This window comes from Myotis daubentonii, chromosome 5 (genome assembly GCF_963259705.1).
Source record: "Myotis daubentonii chromosome 5, mMyoDau2.1, whole genome shotgun sequence".
NCBI classification, from domain to species: Eukaryota; Metazoa; Chordata; class Mammalia; order Chiroptera; family Vespertilionidae; genus Myotis; species Myotis daubentonii.
The window spans coordinates 24,626,241-24,644,114 of NC_081844.1; the positions used below are offsets into that span (position 1 = coordinate 24,626,241).

Sequence of the window (17,874 nt, forward strand, 5' to 3'; positions counted from 1 at the left end):
GGAGATTTGCAAAGGCCTGCAGGTATGCAAAAGGACTGGGGATATACAAAGGGCTTAGTGATATGCAAGGGCTGGGGTCTTCAAAGGGCTGGTGGCTCTGATTTCTGCAACAAAGTTGTTGATCTTTCCATGATAATAGGCTGCTCAAAATGGGAGGATGGGCTGCATCTCCAGGTGAGCTCTCAGGTGCCCTGTGTGCAACTGCCAGCCAGGTTACAATGTGCCTTCTTTAATCAGAACAAAACAATCACAGTTAACAATTCATGATTAATATTTCTACAATTCTAGCTGGTCCCCCAACATTCTATTTCTGCTCCTATCACTACTGGCCAAATAAATATAGAAGAGGCACAGGAAAAACCGGTCTTCTGCTTGATGTTAAAAATATTCAACCTGTGTTGTTTTTGTACATTTCCTTTTGTGAGTTATTGGTTTATTTTTTGGTAATTTTTCTGTTGGGGTAGTCAATCTGTAAGTTGTTTCACACCATATATTTATAACTACCTCTGTCTTTTGGAGAAATTTATTTTTTCTCCTTTATTATTTTTGCTTGGCCTCAAGGGGGTGTTATTTGGGTTGGAAAGCTGCTAGAATCCAAAGATTTTGCTTCCTCATAATCTCTCAGGGGCCAGCTGAGCTCATTAGATCTCTTTTCTTCTTCATATGCATTTTATTCCTGTTCATGTTTCTTTAAATGCAAGGCAGATAATGGACATGGCCATATGAAACCTCAAGCGTATTTGTCCATGGGAGGCTTATGATAAGAATATCTAGGTACTATTTCTAAATTCTTCTTGGAAAATATACTTGATCTGCACAACTTGACTTGTATTTACTCCTAGAGTGAGAAAGACTTGGCAATAACACAGATGAAGAGGCCATTGTGTGTATGTGTGCATGTGTGTGTGTGTGTGTGTGTGTGTGTGTGTGTGCCTCATAAACTGAGAGCAGTGCTCAGAACAGAGGAGCCTGGACTCTTTTCCAATGTGACTCTAATAGCAAGGGAAGGTACTAAGAAGGATATCCTGTTTGATTAACTGGATGCTTTTGCAACCAGATTAATAAAGTGCAACATTTACATAGTGTGCATTTACATAGTGTTCAACAGCAACATGCAGGCTACCTTGTTCTTACTATTCTCTGCCACCATCTCTCACCCTCTCTGCCTTGCTCATTCCCCTGGACGCACTGGGTCATTGTGAGCATTGTTTTTTCTAAAACAACCATCTTCTGAGGGTCTTGGCATTGACTGTTCCTTTTTGCCTGCCAAGAACTTTCCCCTTAGTCTCCAGCTTATTTTTCTTTGAGGTGTCTATTTAACAATGGCCTGTTGGCAAGTCTCCCTCTACCCACTCTCTCCATTTAATGTGATTTTCTCTTCTTTATAGCATCTGTACCATTGGATATGTTATATTATCGTTTTTATTTGATTAAATTCTGCCTTCATCATTAATTTGTAGAGACTTTCATTTAAAGCATTCCTATACTCGGAACAGTGCCATGAACATAGTCTATAGTCAACATACAGGGTGTCTCCAAACATGTATACACACTGTACAAGCTGATAGGTCAATTTTGAAAATAAAATGCATTTTGATAAACACTGCCTTTATAATTATTCAAAGTGTGGGTTACATTTTTGGGACACCCTATATATACCTCAAATGAATGAAAGATATCCTCAATAAAACAGCAATATACGGTATGATTGAAGAATTGATTGATAAAAAAAGGAAATTCTAATGAGAAATGGCAATAGAGATGACGTAATGGAAACCAGATCATACACCAAATATGGAAATTATTTTCCTGATTCTAAAATATAAATGTGTCATTTATTCTCTGTTATTAATGCTGGCTAATGTGAAAATTTGTTTTTCATTTTTTCTATTTTCTGATAGTCACCTCTGACACATGGAACCAGGCAATGATACGCATATTTCAGAATTCCTCCTCCTGGGACTTTCACAGGCACTGGAACTACAGCCCCTCATATTTGGGCTTTTCCTCTCTATGTTCCTGATCACTGTGTTTGGAAACCTGCTCATCATCCTGGCTGTCAGCTCAGACTCCCATTTACACACTCCTATGTACTTCTTCCTCTCTAACCTGTCCTTGGTAGACATCTGTTTCACCTCTACCACCATCCCAAAGATGCTGGTGAACATCCAGACACAGAGCAAAGCCATCACCTATGAAGGCTGCATCACACAGATGTATTTTTATACACTTTTTGTAGTGTTGGACAACTTTACCCTGACTGTGATGGCCTATGACCGGTTTGTGGCCATCTGCCACCCCTTACACTACATGGTCATCATGAACCCCCAGCTTTGTAGAATGCTGGTCCTGGTGTCCTGGATTCTGAGTTTCTTAAATTCCTTGGTACATAGCTTAATGGTGTTGCAACTGTCCTTCTGCGCAGACGTAGAAATCTCCCACTTTTTCTGTGAACTCAATCAGGTGGTTCAACTTGCCTGTTCTGACACCTTTCTTAACAACATTATGATATATTTTTTAATTGTGCTACTAGGTGGTGGTCCCTTTGCTGGGATCCTTTACTCTTACTCTAAGATAGTCTCCTGTATATGTGCAATCCCTTCAGCTCAGGGGAAGTATAAAGCATTTTCTACCTGTGCGTCTCACCTCTCAGTTGTCTCCTTATTTTATGGTACGAGCCTAGGAGTTTATCTCACCTCTGCTGCTACCCAAAATGCACAGTCAAGTGCAATAGCCTCGGTGATGTACACTGTGGCCACACCCATGCTGAACCCCTTCATCTACAGTCTGAGGAACAATGACATAAAGAGGGCCCTGGAAAGATTCCTTGGCAGGTAAGCTTTTCAAGGGCCAACTGTACTAGGCTGAAGAAGTGACCATGAATGAAGGGTTCAAAGCCTCAGAGCCCTATTATTTTCTGAGACAAATTAATCCAATCTTTTGAACATACATAATTGGAAATTCTCATCTCATGGGTTAACATGAATTCTTTTAGCATAATTTATTCTCTTATGGTATCCTATCATTCAAAGTAATATTTCTATTGTTTCCTTGAAAGAGTAGTCATGAGTTACACTCTCCTATGGACATAAGTACATTTGGGTAGTAAGGATATTTACATAATTTTCTGGAGGAAAATTGGAGACCACAGTTTTCATGGTGCATATCTAATCATTAAAGTGTGGATAGGATGTCTCTGTGTCTGTGTTCTTATTCACTGGGTGAAAAATTACCTGGAGAGTTTTATGTGCTTTTTCTGAACTATTTTTCTGCTTCTGCTGAAAGCCTTTCAATGTGCTCCCTACAAATGTGCTTCTTTCTAGTGCTCTGAGGTAAATATCTCCTCTTTTCTAAACCTTTCCAAATCTACCAAAGGGACAGTGAGTGAACAATGCCCATATCATACAATATATGTCTGAATGAAGCTTATCTCACACATATTTTCTCCACAAGTCACATCACAGCCTCCCTGAACTTAGAAACATTATAAGTGGGTACCAATTTCAACAGTGAAATCACCAACAGAAAGAACAAAACTGTAAAATGTGTGGCACTACAGAGACTATGAAAACTACACATTTATAGTATCAGAGCTGAAACAAGAAAGCAGAGTCATGCCTTGTTGGACCTCAGATTAGAAGTGGCCAGTAAGCAATTTATATTGTTCTCTTCTCTGTGCATGTTTGAGAACCACTGAGTTCTTACCAGTACTGATTTTAGGTTGCAAATAAGTGTTTGCAAGTAGGTGAGTTCTCAAATATGGAATCTGTGAATAATGAAGAATGACAGAACAAATGCGCGCGCACACACACATACATAAATACAAACATACAGAATCTCAAGTGTGTGAGTGTGTGTCCATGATTCAACATAAGCAACAATGACAGGAACAGTAGGACGTCAGTGGGGCTGGAGGAAATAGTGAGGGGATAGTGGGAGGAGATGATGGCAGGGAGAGACAGAGGAGGACATGTAGAGCTGTGTGGGTCACAAGCAGTTTTAGACTTTTGTTTTTGAGTGTGGTGGGAGCAGAGGTTGTCTTCTGGCCACTGTCAGGTGAACAGCCTGTGTGTGTGTGGGGAGGTGGGGTTGGGGTGGGGTGGGGGGTTGGTGTAGTGGAGCTGAAAGGCCAGGGAAGAAGTGACTGAACTGTTTCAAGTAGAAGACAATGGCGCTTGTCCAGGGTAAGGCCATGGAGGAAGTGAAAAGTGAGTGGATTCTGGATGGATTTTGAAAGTAGAATCCTCAGGGTTTGCTGATTCTGGGGTTTTGGGGGGATAGACAGCAACAGAGATAGAGATACAGATGACTCTAGGATTTTGACTTGAGCACCTGGGCCACTAGGAAAAGCACTGAGGACCACTGAGGCAGAGGGAGGCACCCAGTTCCACATGGGTCCACAGTGGCTTCATCTCCAGCCAAGGCCTGGCCCTGATGTGAGAGCTCTGGTGGTGTGGATATCACAAGAGGGCAGAGCCTGCTCAAAACCAGGCACCTTCTCTCATTGCCTCTCAAGTCCACATTCCAGTGCTCCCCCTCTGGCTCTGTTCTCTTCCTTTTAGTCTTGTTTCCAGAACTACTGCTCCCTGGAGACTCAGACCATTTGCTTCTGATTCCTTTGTCCTGAAAATATATGGCATGAGCACCCATGAAAGCCTTATGTGGAAAAGGCTGGAAGCAGGGGTGGGGAGGAGAACATTCCTCCCTGGGGGGTGGGTAGGGCTGTGTCTAGAAGCCCAGCAGAATCTCCAGGGCATCCAGGAGGGGGGAGGCATCCTCTTAGGCCAGCCCAGCATGGCTGCTTCCCAGGACAGCCTTCCTTTGGGGCCCTCTGGTGCCCACCCCAGCCATGGCTCCAGCTGTTCTGACCCTCCATCTCCCAGTTCTTCCCACATATTTCCTCATGATTGTAGCATTTGGTTTTCCTCACCCCCTCCTTCCTACACAGCTCTGCCACTCCCAGTGGCTCCATGAGCTTGGCTACCTAGGGAGTCTCAAATAGCCCCAGCAAGCCCTGTGTGGGACCAGAGCCCTTTCTGGCACTTTTCCTGTCCTCCTTCCCACCATCTGGGCATCTCTGGGTCCCTCCTGTCTCTCCATGTCAAAGGCCTCAGAGGGGTTGTCTTAACTCATTTGTCCTTAACTGAGCACTGACACCTGCTCTAGTTACTGCTTTTCTAGGTTATGAGTCTAGAAGACAGAGACCAATACTCAGAAGCAAGTGCTTTTAGAGGCCTTTCTGGGCCTTAGTATATTAGCCCACTCATCTCCCGATGGTTGATGAAGGAGGAACTTGTGTTCGTGTTCCTGTTACAAGATAGGGAGCCAGGAGCAAAGAACCCAGAGCAGCCATACCTCATTCCTGACCCACAAAAACTGTGAGATCATAACTATTTGCTGTTATTTTAGGCCCTTACATTTGGGGCAATTTGTTGCACAGCAATAAATCACTAACACAACATTTTTGGCCAGAGATTAAGAGGTGAATCAGGAATTAATAGTGTTTGCCCAGTTTAAATAAAATTGTAATAGATGTGTGCCTTGGCCTGGTTTCCCTGAATGGCAGAGTCTGAGGTAAGAATTGAGTGTGGGTACATCATTAGCAGTGGATCTTACAAAGCATGAGTAGAGAAGGAGGGACATGAGATAGGGAGGTATAGGCAGCAAATCATGAGAGTTTGAATGAACAATTTCTGCAGTGTGCACGGGGATCAGTCCTTCCAGGGATCTTTGAGAGAGTATAGGACATACGCTTGAGGAGTGAGGGAGCTGGGGTATTGATTTACCAAAAGTGGTGGAGGGTCATTCCCAGGGATGCAAACTCCTTATCAAGTCTGATCTGCAGCCACATGGGCCACAGAAATCCCCACGCAGAGCATCTCCATTGTTCACCAGAGAAGGGACTACAGTGAAACAAATGAGGCACAAAGATTAATTGTCCCTTTGGCCCCTGTTCTAAAATGTCTCAGCACATTGCTGTGACAGATCCTGTCTTATTTAACATTTTGCTATTTAAATCATCATGAATGTTTTGCATTAATTTTGATTTTTTAAAACAGTTCATTTAAATAATAGTCATCTTGACTACTTGAATTCCTTGGTGTCCCTTAAATTTTGTTTCACTTCTCACCGTTCTCCCAGTCCTGGGGATCATGGATGAGGGGATCAGTACACATGGGAGAGGACTCGGGTGTCAGTTGCCACATCTGAGTCAGGGTGGGCTCAGTTCTGCTCTAGTAACAAACTAACCTCAAATCTCCATGGTTGAATGCATCAGAGATTTTCCTTCTCACCTGGCTACTGTCTGCACGCAAAGGAAAAGAAAACAGTGTGTGGCCACTCAGGTCTCCTGCCCTGGATTTTTTTCTTTTTTGGGTTTTATAAATACATTTTTATTGATTTCAGAGAGGAAGGGAGAGGGGAGAAAGATAGAAACACCAATGATGAGAGAGAAGCATTGATATGCTGCGACCTGCATGCCCCCTATTGGGGATGGAATCTGCAACCCGGGCATGTGCCTTTGACTGGAGTCAAACCCAGAACTCTTCAATCTACAGGCTGATGCTCTATCCACTGAGCCAAACCAGCTAGAGCTGGATTTTTTTCCTATTGTGGCGAAATACAGGTAACATAAAAGTTACCATCTAATCATTATTTAAGTTGACAGTTCAGTCCATTAAGTACATTCACATGCAACCATCACCACCATTCATCTCCAGACTTTCTTATCTTCACAAATTGGCACTTGGTCCCCATTAAACATTCATTCCTCCACCTCCTCCCCCAGCCCAAGGCACCCACCATTCTACTTCCTGTCTCTATGAGTTTGACACCTCTAGGGACCTCATAAAAGTGGAGTCACACAGTATTTGCCCTTCTATGACTGGCTTCTTTCACCAGCATGATGTTCTTAAGGGACATCCATGTGGTAGCATGTGTCAGAATATGGTTCCCTTTACTAAAAATTTAAAGTGGTAAAAAACACATAACAAAATTTATCATTGTAACCATTTTTAAGTGTGCAGTTCAGTAGGGTTAAGTACCTTCACATTGTTGTGCAACTAACCTCTAGAATTTTTTAAAATATATTTTATTGATTTTTTACAGAGAGGAAGGGAGAGGGGTAGAGAGTTAGAAACATCGATGAGAGAGAAGCATAGATCAGCTGCCTCCTGCACACCCGCTACTGGGGATGTGCCCGCAATACAGGTATGCCCTTGATAGGAATCGAATTTGGGACCCTTCAGTCTCCAGACTGACGTTCTATCCAGTGAGCCAAACCAGCTAGTGGTAGAATTTTTATCTTGAAAAACTGAAACTCTACACTCACTAAACACTAACTCCCCATTCCTCCTCTGCCCAAGCCTGGCGACAACCATTTAATTTATTTTTATTTTATTTTTTTTTAAAATATTTTTTATTGATTAAGATATTACATATGTGTACCCTCTACCCCCCCCCCCCCGCCCCCCCCGCTCATCCCCTCACTCTCCCGTTGTCCATGTCCATTGGTTAGGCCTATATGCTTGCATATAAGTCCTTTGGTTGATCTTTCCCCCTTGCCCCCACCCTCCCCTACCTTCCCTCCAAGGCCCGACAGTCCAATCAATGCCTCTCCGTCTCTGGATCAGTCCTTGTTCATCAGTTTATGTTGTTCATTATATTCCACAAATGAGTGAGATCCTGTGGTATTTATCCGCTCTCCAGTTCCATCCATGCTGTGGCAAATGGTAGGAGTTCCTTTTTCTTCTTCCTCTTCTTAAAGAATATCTTTCAGCATTTCATATAATGCTGGTTTGTTGGTGATGAACTCCTTTAGCTTTTTCTTATCCGTGAAGCTCTTTATCTGACCTTCTATTCTGAATGATAGCTTTGCTGGGTAAAGTAATCTTGGTTGTAGGTTCTTGCTGTTCATCACTTTGAATATTTCTTGCCACTCTCTTCTGGCCTGCATGGTTTCTGTTGAGAAATCAGCTGACAGTCGAATGGGTACTCCCTTGTAGGTAACTGACTGTCTTTCTCTTGCTGCTTTTAAGATTCTCTCTTTATCTTTTGCTCTTGGCATTTTAATTATGATGTGTCTTGGTGTGGTCCTCTTTGGATTCCTTTTGTTTGGGGTTCTCTGCGCTTCCTGGACTTGTAAGTCCATTTCTTTCACCAGGTAGGGGAAGTTTTCTGTCATTATTTCTTCAAAAAGGTTTTCAATATCTTGCCCTCTCTCTTCTTCTGGCACCCCTATAATTCTGATGTTGGTACGCTTGAAGTTGTCCCAGAGGTTCCTTACACTATCTTCATATTTTTTGAATCTCTTTTCTTTTTTCTTTTTCGGTTGGGTATTTTTTGTTTCTTTGTATTTCAAATCTTTGACTTGATTCTTGGGATCCTCTTGTCTGCTGTTGGATCTCTGTAAATTATTCTTTATTTCAGTCAGTGTATGCTTAATTTCTAGTTGGTCCTTTTTCATGTCCTCCATGGTCTCACTATACTCCTTGAGGGATTCATTAAATTTATCGGCGGTTTCCATAAAATTCTTGAAAAACCTTATAAACGTGGCCTTGAACTCTATATCCAGTCGTTTGCTTTCCTCCATTTCTGCCATTTGTGACCTTTTTCTTTGTCTCCGCATTTTGGCTGCTTCCCTGTGTTGATAGAGTGGCCCTGCGTGCCAGGTGTCCTGTAGGGCCCAGTGGCTCAGCCTCCCCAGTTACCTGGGGTAGACACTCTTGGTGCACTCTTGGTGCCTTGGTTGTTGTAGGATCACTGGGAGGAATTGACCTCCAGGCCAATTGGCTGTGGGAATCAGCTGTGTCTGAAGTGGGAGAATGGTCCCCCTCTGACCACTGGGTAGAGTGGTTCCTGGATCTAAGGAGGTGCTAATTCAGCCTCTGCCTGAGGCCACACAGCAGGAGCCACGAAGAGGCTCAGCTGTGAAGCAATGCAAGCCGCTGCGGGGCCTTGGGCCTTCTCTTGGAAGTTCCGGGTCTGCCTGGCTGGGCTGTAGTTAGGTACATTCACATGCAAAAGCCTCTGCTGCAGCCTGGGTGGGGCGGGGTCTCAGGGAATCAAAGGGCGGTGAAAGCAGCTATGGTGATTCTCCGCGCCCGGAGCCGCGCGTCTCAGTGTCCCGGTAACGGCTGCAAGCACCTCTGAGGGAAAGCCGCCCTCAAGTTCGCCCGCTGGCGCCTGACAGACCAGCCTCTCCCCGTATGAGCCCTGGGTCCCCAGAGACCCGCTGGAACCGGAGTCCAGAGCAGTCGGGAGCTTGTGATTCAAAAAGACAGCCGCGTCCTCAGGTGCCACCCCCTTTCCGTGTGCGCGAGCCGCCGCCGTACCTCTGCACTTCAAGTCTGCAGCTCCTCTGGCTCTCAGCGTGCCCCTGTTTTCTTCTAGTTGTAGAAATTACACTCAGCCAGCCTTCCTGTTGTTCTGGACGATGTTTGCTCTGACCCTTGCGGCATTCTTCAATTGTTGTGTGAGGCGACAATTTCCCGGTGTTTATCTATGCCGCCATCTTAGTTTCTCCCCATTCATCCATTTTTTCAACCATTTTATTTTTAGTTTCTATGGATTTAACTCCTTAAGATATGTCATATGAGTGAAATCATGCAGTATTTGTATTTTTGTGACTGGCTTCTCTCACTGAGCATAATGATAGCAACTCTCCTTCCTCTTTCAAAACCCTATTTCTCTGTTGTATGTGCATTTCAAATGTCACCTCCTTCCATCAGGAACTCCACCCCCAAGCAATACAAGTATTGGATTGGATTATGAATATGTTAAGAGCAGATCAATAAAACGAAAAGGGCTGTCTACATGAGGATGCCCAAAAAAGATGGTTATCAATAAAGTAACAGCTTTCTATTTCTGTTAATCAATGAGTTAAGTCCTTAGAGTGAAGACATCTGGAAGGAAAAAGTTTTACTTTTTAAACCTAGAAATGACAAGCTGGAGACAAGCGGCAGAGGGTGATGTTTATATTTGGAGGGGCCTGACCCTCTAGAGTAGAATTTCCACATCTGCTCATTAAACATATTTTTACTCTCATTCTCTTCTCTAAGATCATTCAGCCACTGAGGGTCAATATAGAAATAAAACTTCACTGAGTTAAAATTTACACAATTGGTAGCCTGTGTGCAGAGATGTCCCCCATTCTTTGTCTGTTTCCATGTCTTCGGCAATGTGACTGTGAGCTCCTCCCACCCAGAGTTGAAGTCTTCTTCTCCACCTTTGAATCTGGGCTGGACTTAGAATTTTCTTTCTTTAGTCGTTATGGTCAAATTAACGGTGGAAGTGATAGTGCGTTTTACCAGGCCTTGGTGCATTTCCACAGCTCTCACTCGGAACCCTGGCTGAGCCATGTGAACAAATCCAGGGGCCTTCCAGAGAAGAAGAGGACATGGGGACAGAGCTCATTTATTCCAGCCAAGTCCTCCCTAGATCAGTCACCATAGCTGAGTCCCTAATACATTAGAAAGCCCAGCCAAGGTCAGCAGAGACACCCCCGCTGACCCATAGCTGACCCATAGATGACTGCAGCCTCATGAGGAGACCAGCAGGGATCAGAACACCTCCTCACTACACAAACCCATTGGAAAATAAAGGAATTGTATTAAACCATTTGCTTTTAAGATGGCTTACTATACAGCAATAGTGAATTGATATTATAATCAAAGCAAACAGAACTGAGGGAAATGATAGTAATCTGCTACTTCTTACTTTTGGCATTTGTACTGATATTTGAGGACAGCATTCACTATCATTCTGTTATTCAAATGCATTTCAGATAACTGTATAGAAGTGCCTCCACTGAGTTCCCTTCCAGGTAGTCAGGGCAGGGTAGAAGGACATGCATGTTTGTGCAGGAAAATTTGTGATTCTTGTTCACATGACTTGGCAGAATTTTAACTCCTGTGTGATTTATCCTTTGATCATAAAGATAGTATATATTCTTGAGTATAAAGTAGATATATGTATTGTATGATATTGAGATTGTTCACTCACTGTCCTTTCAGTGGGTTTGAAAAAAAGTTTAGAAAAAGGTAGATATTTCATTTAAAACACTAGAAGGAGGCACATTTGTAGGGATCACAAATTGAAAATTTTCAAACAGAAACAGGAAAATAACTCTGAAAAAAAAACCATAAAACAATTCACACTATGGATCCTTACACATGAACCTCATATTTTATACTCTATTTTTTAATTGATGTTTTAAAGAGAAAGGAACGAAGAAAAAGAGAGAATGGGAAAGAGAAAGAGAGAGAGAAAAAAACACATCAATGTGAAAGAAAAACATTGATTGATTGCCTCCAGTATGCACCATGCCTGGGGATGTAAACTGCCACCTAGATATATGCCCTTCAGCATTTTTGGTGCACCGTTAGACGCCCCAACCAAGGAAGCCACTGGGTAAAGACCTTATTGCACAGTTTGGAATTGATGTCTAGAATTTTTATATAGTAATAAATTATATGCCTATTTTTGTTACCTTATATTTAAGGTCATCTCTAACTCTAACCATATAAGATCAGTCTATTTATTAAAATATATATTTCCTTGTAGATTCTTCTTGGACACATGTATTCAATAGTCGGTTTTTTACAGTGGATATGGTAGGCATGTGGTCACACAGCTGAACAAAAGAATGAAGAATATAAAACCAGGAGACCAGCTGTAAAACATACTAGCATGTTGAAGTCTACACCATCAAGAAGAGCAGTAAAGGTGGTGCTACGGAAACTAATGATGAGCATGTAAGTGAAAACTGTGGTCTCAGATTTTCCTCTACAATAAAATTATGCAAATGACCTAAGTAGCCAAGAGTAGTTTTTTCCATAGGGGTAATATAATTCATGACCATATTTTCAGGGAAACAATAGAAAAATTGCTATGAATCCTATATAACAAGAGAGGAATATGCTAATTAGCTGGGACGCCCTCACAGGTAACCTCAGGCAGGAGCGAGTGGGCTTGGCTGACAGCCCCGGGGGGCTGGGCATGTGAGGCTTTCGTCAAATAAAATAAAAGGCATTCACATGTCTTAAGACGACTGTGTTCAAGGAGGAAGGGCTCCAGTTTTGTTTTCTCACACCCAGTTAGGAGGACTACCTGGGCGGTTCTCCCCTCCGAGCCCTGAGAGGATGGGCACTCTGCTCTGCCCGAGAGCCTGGAAGGGAGATGGAGTGAAGTACTTTCCTTCTGGGACCCCGCTCTCCCTGGGAGCCCTGCGCGGAGGGCCCTCTCCCTGGGAACCCGGAAATCCACCTCCCGGGGTGACTGTGCAGCAGCCAGGCCTGGCGAGCCACAGACAGGGCAACCTACCCAGAGGACACATGGCTGCCGTAGTTGAAGTCATCTTCGATGGAGGAGAGGGGGTAGTGGGTATTGGGGTGGCCATGTCAGCAATGGAAACCCAGCTCCCCACCAAATGACTAGAGCTCACGGACCTCAATGGTCCTTGGTCACTTCCTGAGCAGCAGTCAGCCCCCACCGGGGATCAAACCCAAAACCTAAGAAGGTGCCCTGACAGAATGGAACCCAAACCTTTGCTGTGGCAGAGGAGCTCCAACCCACAGCAGGGGCCAGGGCACACCAGAGGGGTTTTGTTGAGGGACCCTGACAGGCAACGTGCAGTACAGTGGGTTAGAACCTCCTCCTGATTCAGCAAGGTTGCGGGTTGGATCCCTGGTAAGGAAACAGACAAGAAGCAACCAAAGAGAGCATAATATGTTTCTCTCGCTCCCTTCCTCTCTCTAAAGTAATCAATCAATAAAAATTAAAATACAAAATAAACACTCTGACCCTAACCAGTTTGGCTCAGTGGGTAGAGCGTTGGCCTGTGGACTGAGGGGTTCTGGATTAGATTTGGGTAAAGGGCATGTACCTTGGTTGCATTCAACAAATACTTCATATGCTCCTTCAATAATCACACTGGGGATGGGTGTTTGTTTGTTTTGGTTAATCCTCACCTGAGGACATTTTTGCATTGATTTTTTTTTTTTTTTTTTTTTTTTACAGAGAGTAGAAGGGAGGGAGAAAGACAGAAACTAATGTGAGAGATATCAATTGGTTGCCTCCTGCTGAATCCCCAACCAGGGCCCTGGATTAAGCCCAGGTACTTGCCCTTGATCAGAATCCAACCCGGTACCCTTCAGAGAAAGGAAGGGAGAGGGAAAGAGAAAGAGAAACATTGATCAGTTGCCCAAGCAATCCAACAGGAATGGAACCCATAACATGTATTTGTGCCCTTACCTGGAATCAAACCCATGACCCTTTGGTGCATGGGAGGACACTCTAACTACTGATCCACACCAACCAGGGCCTGGAGGTACATTAAAAAAATTTTTTTCAGATCTGCCCTGGCCAGGTGGCTCAATTGGTTAGAGCCACAACCTGTATACCAAAGGATTTCCTGTTGGATTCTAAGTTAGGGCACATACTTAGGTTTAGGTTAAATCCCACGGGGTCAGCAGGTGCAGAGGCAGCCTACTGGTATTTCTCTGTCAACATGGATGTTTCTCTCTCTAAAAATCAATTTTAAAAACATTCTCAGGTGAGAATTAAAAAAAATATATATATATATAAAATTTTCAGATCTAAAATTTTATTTGGTTATTTTTTAAATTTTATTTTTCATTTATAGTTCACATTCAATATCCTATCCTATATAATAAAACCCTAATATGCAAATAGATGGAACAGTGGAATGACTGGTCGCTATGGACTGACCACCAGGGGGCAGATGCTCAATGTAGGAGCTGCCCACTGGTGGTCAGTGTACTCTCACAGGGGGAGCGCTGCTCAGCCAGAAGCGGGGCTCACGGCTGGGAAATGCAGTGGAGGTGGCGGGAACCTCTGTGGCAGCACTAAGGAGCAGTGAACTGAGTGGTAAGGAGCAAGGGGTTCCGGACTGTGAGAGGGCATAGGCCGGGTTGAGGAACCCCTCCCCCCCCACACCCTGGGCATGAATTTCGTGCACCGGGTCTCTAGTGTGTCATAAGAGAATAAATTATGCTAAAGTAATTCATGTTAACTCATGAGATAAATGAGAATTTCCAATTAAAAGATTGGATTAATTTTTTTCAGACTTCAGACTCTGAGGCTTTGAACCCTGCATTCCTGGGCAATTCTTCAGTTCAGTACAGTTGGCCCTTGAAAAGCTTACCTGCCAAGGAATCTTTGCAGAGCCCTCTTTATGTCCTTGTTCCTCAGACTGTAGATGAAGGGGTTCAGCATGGGTGTAACCACAGTGTACATCACTGAGGCTGTTGCACTTGACTGTGCATTGTGGGTAGCACCTGAGCTGAGGTAAACTCCAAGGCTAGTACCATAAAACAAAGAGACAACTGAGAGGTGAGACACACAAGTGGAAAATGCTTTATACTTCCCCTGAGCTGATGGGATTCCACATATGGAGGAAAGTATCTTAGAGTAAGAGTAAAGGATCCCAGCAAGGGGACCACCACCTAGCAGCCCAGCTGAAAAATACATTACCATGTTGTTAAGAAAGGTGTCAGAACAGGCAAGTTGGATCACCTGATTGAGTTCACAGAAAAATTGAGGGATTTCCAAGTCTGAGCAGAAGGGCAGACCCAGCACCATTAAGCTTTCTAACAAGGAATTCAGGACACTCATGATCCAGGACACCAGAACCAGCAGTCCACAGAGCCGGGGGTTCATGATGACTGTGTAGCGCAACGGTTGGCAGATGGCTACAAACCGGTCATAGGCCATCACAGTCAGGATGAAGTCATCCAACCCAGCAAAAAGTATAAAAAAATACATCTGGGTGATGCAGCCTTCATAGGTGATGACTTTTTTCTGTGTCTGGATGTTCCACAGTGTCTTGGGGACAGTGGTAGAGGTGAAACAGATGTCTACCAAAGACAGGTTGGAGAGGAAGAAGTACATGGGTGTGTGGAGGTGGGAGTCTGAGCTGACGGCCAAAATGATGAGCAGGTTTCCCAACACAGTGACCAGATACATGGAGAGGAAAAGCCCAAATATGAGGGACTGCAGTTCCAGTGCTTGTGAAAGTCCCAGAAGAAGAAATTCTGAAATTTGTGTACCATTGCTTGGTTCCATGTGTCAGAGGTGACTACTAAAGAAAAAAAAAGAGAAATAAAGAAAAAATGAATAACCAATTTTCACATTAATAAGCATTAGTACCTGAGAATAAATGACATGTTCTTGTTTTATAATCAGGAAACAATTATCATATTTGATGTGTGATCCGGTTCCCATTATGGTATCTCTGTTAGAATTTCCTTTTCTACCATCAACCTGCTCTTCAAGCATAATATATATGACTGTGTTATTGAGGATATCTTTCATGCATTTGAGGAATATATATTGACTATAGATCATGTTCCAGGCACTGCTTCAGTATGGATCCTTAAAAACAAATGTCTACAAACTAATGATGGAGCAATAATATAATCAAATGAAAAAATAATATATCATATCCAATGGTGTAGCTGATATAAAGAAAAGGAAATCACATTAAATGGAAAGAGTAGATAGTGAGTATTATTTTTTTACTAGAGGCCCAGTGCATGAGATTAGTGCACTTGGGGCGGGGGACCCTCAGCCTGGCCTGAGTTCTCTCATAGTCCAGGACTCCTCGGGGTATGTCTACCTGCTGGTGGCAGTCAGACATCCCTCTCACAGTCCGAGGCTCTCGTAGTCCAGGACCCCTCTTTCCTTACCACCTGCCTGCAGTGGAGGCCAGAGAGGCTCCCACCACCACCGCTGTGCTCGCCAGCCATGAGCCCGGCTTCTGGCTGAGCAGTGCTCCCCCTATGGGAGTGCACTGACCACCAGGGGGCAGGTACTGTGTTGAGCGTCTGCTCCCTGGTGGTCAGTGCATGTCATAGTGGCCGGTTGTTCTGTTCGGTTGATTTGTATATTAGGCTTTTATTATATAGGATGGTGTTTAGCCAAGACTTGGCACAGGTGAGTCTTTAACAGACACTTCAAAGAAGACTAAACTGGAAACTGAGGGGGAAGTGTTTGCTAGGCAGAAGGATCAGCCTGCGTTAGGGCCCTGAGGAATATGATTGCTTCAGAAAACCAATATTCAACATGAGCCAATGTGTCAAGGGAAATAAGCAAGTCAGAGCAGGATGAGAGATGGTGTCAGAGAATATTAAGAAACTAGGTAGCCATGTGTTGCTGTTGAAATTTCAAATCACGGAGAGTGCCTTTTGCACACTATGTAAATCTTGCACTAAGTAATCTGGTTGCAAAAGCATTCTGTGAATTGCAAAGGATCTCCTCCTTCTTGATATTGTAAGTTACCTTGGAATATATCAGTCCAGGCACCCCTGTTCTGAGGGCTGCTCTCAGTTTACAAGGCACACACACACACACACACACACCATAGCCTCCTCATGTATGTTATTTCCATGTCCTTCTCACTCACTCCCACACTATGTAGGCTATGAGTAGACACAAGTCAAGCTGTCCAGATCAAGGATCTTTTTCAAAAAGAACTTAGAAAAGTACCCAGATATACCTAATGGTAAGCCTCCCATGGATACATAAGCTTGGGGTTTCATATTGCTATGTCCATTTTTCTGCCCTGTATTTAAAGAAACATAATAGTTTAAATAAACATTATAAGTGAGAGAGCAATAAAATGTACATGAGGAAGAAAATAGATCCAATTAGCTCAATTGATCCCTGAGAGACAATGAAGAAGACAAATCTTCTTTGGATTCTGGCTGCTTTCCAATTATACCCCCTTGAGGCTAAGCAAAATTAACAGAGAAATAAAATTGTCCAAGAAACTAAGGCAGTTGTAAATCTATGATGTGAAACACCTTACAGATTGACTATCCCAAGTGAAAACTGACTAAAAAATAAACCAATAACTCACAAAAGGAAATAAACAAAAACAACACAGGTTAAATATTTTTAATATCAAGCAGTAGAAGACCATTTTTTTTTCCTGTGCCTCTTCCATATATTTTTGACCAGTTGGTTTTTATATGGTTGATGGCAGATGAGACAAGGCCCCCTTCTCACTTTTCTTAGGTAGCATCTTTGTTTTTCTTTGACTTTAAGTTTTGATCTCCTTTTGACAAATCAATGGGCTCAGTCTAATTCTAGTTCTGGTCTTCCTCCAATGTGCAAAGGCCTCCAGGACATGATCAATAAATCCTGCACACGCCACGACAGTCCATCCTTCTAACTGAGTGACTTTCTTCATATGATTTAAGCCTGAGCACATTGCCATGCAAACCTTTATTTCATTGTACTCTGTCTTCACCATCACGGTGCCAGATCCACACAAGCAGGGCTTCCCCTGTTTTGTTCACCTTTGTACTTTCACAAAAGCGACTATATGTGCACTTACATAGGAACACATTTACCTAAATGTGAAGTTACAAAATGAAGGGAATGACAGGGAGAATAAAACTTGGTCAAACAGAAGTGATTTTCAAGCAACTGAATTCAATGAAAAACGAATAGAAGGCCCCCTCTGCCGGATGGGCCGCCGAGGCTGCAGTTGGGGTGGTGGTGGGGGAGGCAGCAGGCCCAAACAAGATGCTCCAGCTCACTTCCTTGCAGCTGTCTTCAAAGGAAAAATCACTGGCCGTGTGCTCTTGGCACAAAGTCAAACATTGATTTTTAAAAACTAGATTATTTTAAAAACTATGGAGTGCTTTACAAGTTTGCATGTCCTCCTTGCATGGGGGCCATGCCAATCCTCCCTGTATCCTTCCAATTGTAGTATATGTGCTGCCAAAGTGAGCACTCTTGATTTTTTTTAATCTTGAAATTTCTTCATTTTCTTTCCTTAGGTTCTTAAGTCATTGCCTGAATCAGAACCTGGCTTTTATTTATTTTTAACATTAAATATGCAGACAT

The 17,874-nt window shown here is 43.3% G+C and overlaps 2 protein-coding genes, 1 non-coding gene and 1 pseudogene across 3 annotated transcripts; 2 read left to right on the forward strand and 2 right to left on the reverse strand.

Annotated features, from left to right (window-relative positions):
* The window catches only part of LOC132234517 (adhesion G protein-coupled receptor E2-like), a 674,172-nt pseudogene that overhangs the window by 295,800 nt on the left and 360,498 nt on the right, over positions 1-17,874 (forward strand).
* LOC132234165 (olfactory receptor 7A5-like) lies at positions 1,915-2,838 on the forward strand. The gene has a single exon (XM_059695210.1). It carries the CDS (start codon positions 1,915-1,917, stop codon positions 2,836-2,838), a length of 924 nt encoding a protein of 307 aa, XP_059551193.1.
* Positions 14,161-15,084, reverse strand: LOC132234166 (olfactory receptor 7A10-like). The gene has a single exon (XM_059695211.1). It carries the CDS (start codon positions 15,082-15,084, stop codon positions 14,161-14,163), a length of 924 nt encoding a protein of 307 aa, XP_059551194.1.
* LOC132236245 (U6 spliceosomal RNA) lies at positions 17,655-17,761 on the reverse strand. The gene has a single exon (XR_009453208.1). It is a non-coding gene; the product is annotated as a U6 spliceosomal RNA (small nuclear RNA).

Coding starts and splice junctions, on each gene's coding strand:
- LOC132234165 (XM_059695210.1), top strand. CDS start 1,915: ATGGAACCAGGCAATGATACGCATATTTCAGAATTCCTCCTCCTGGGA.
- LOC132234166 (XM_059695211.1), bottom strand. CDS start 15,084: ATGGAACCAAGCAATGGTACACAAATTTCAGAATTTCTTCTTCTGGGA.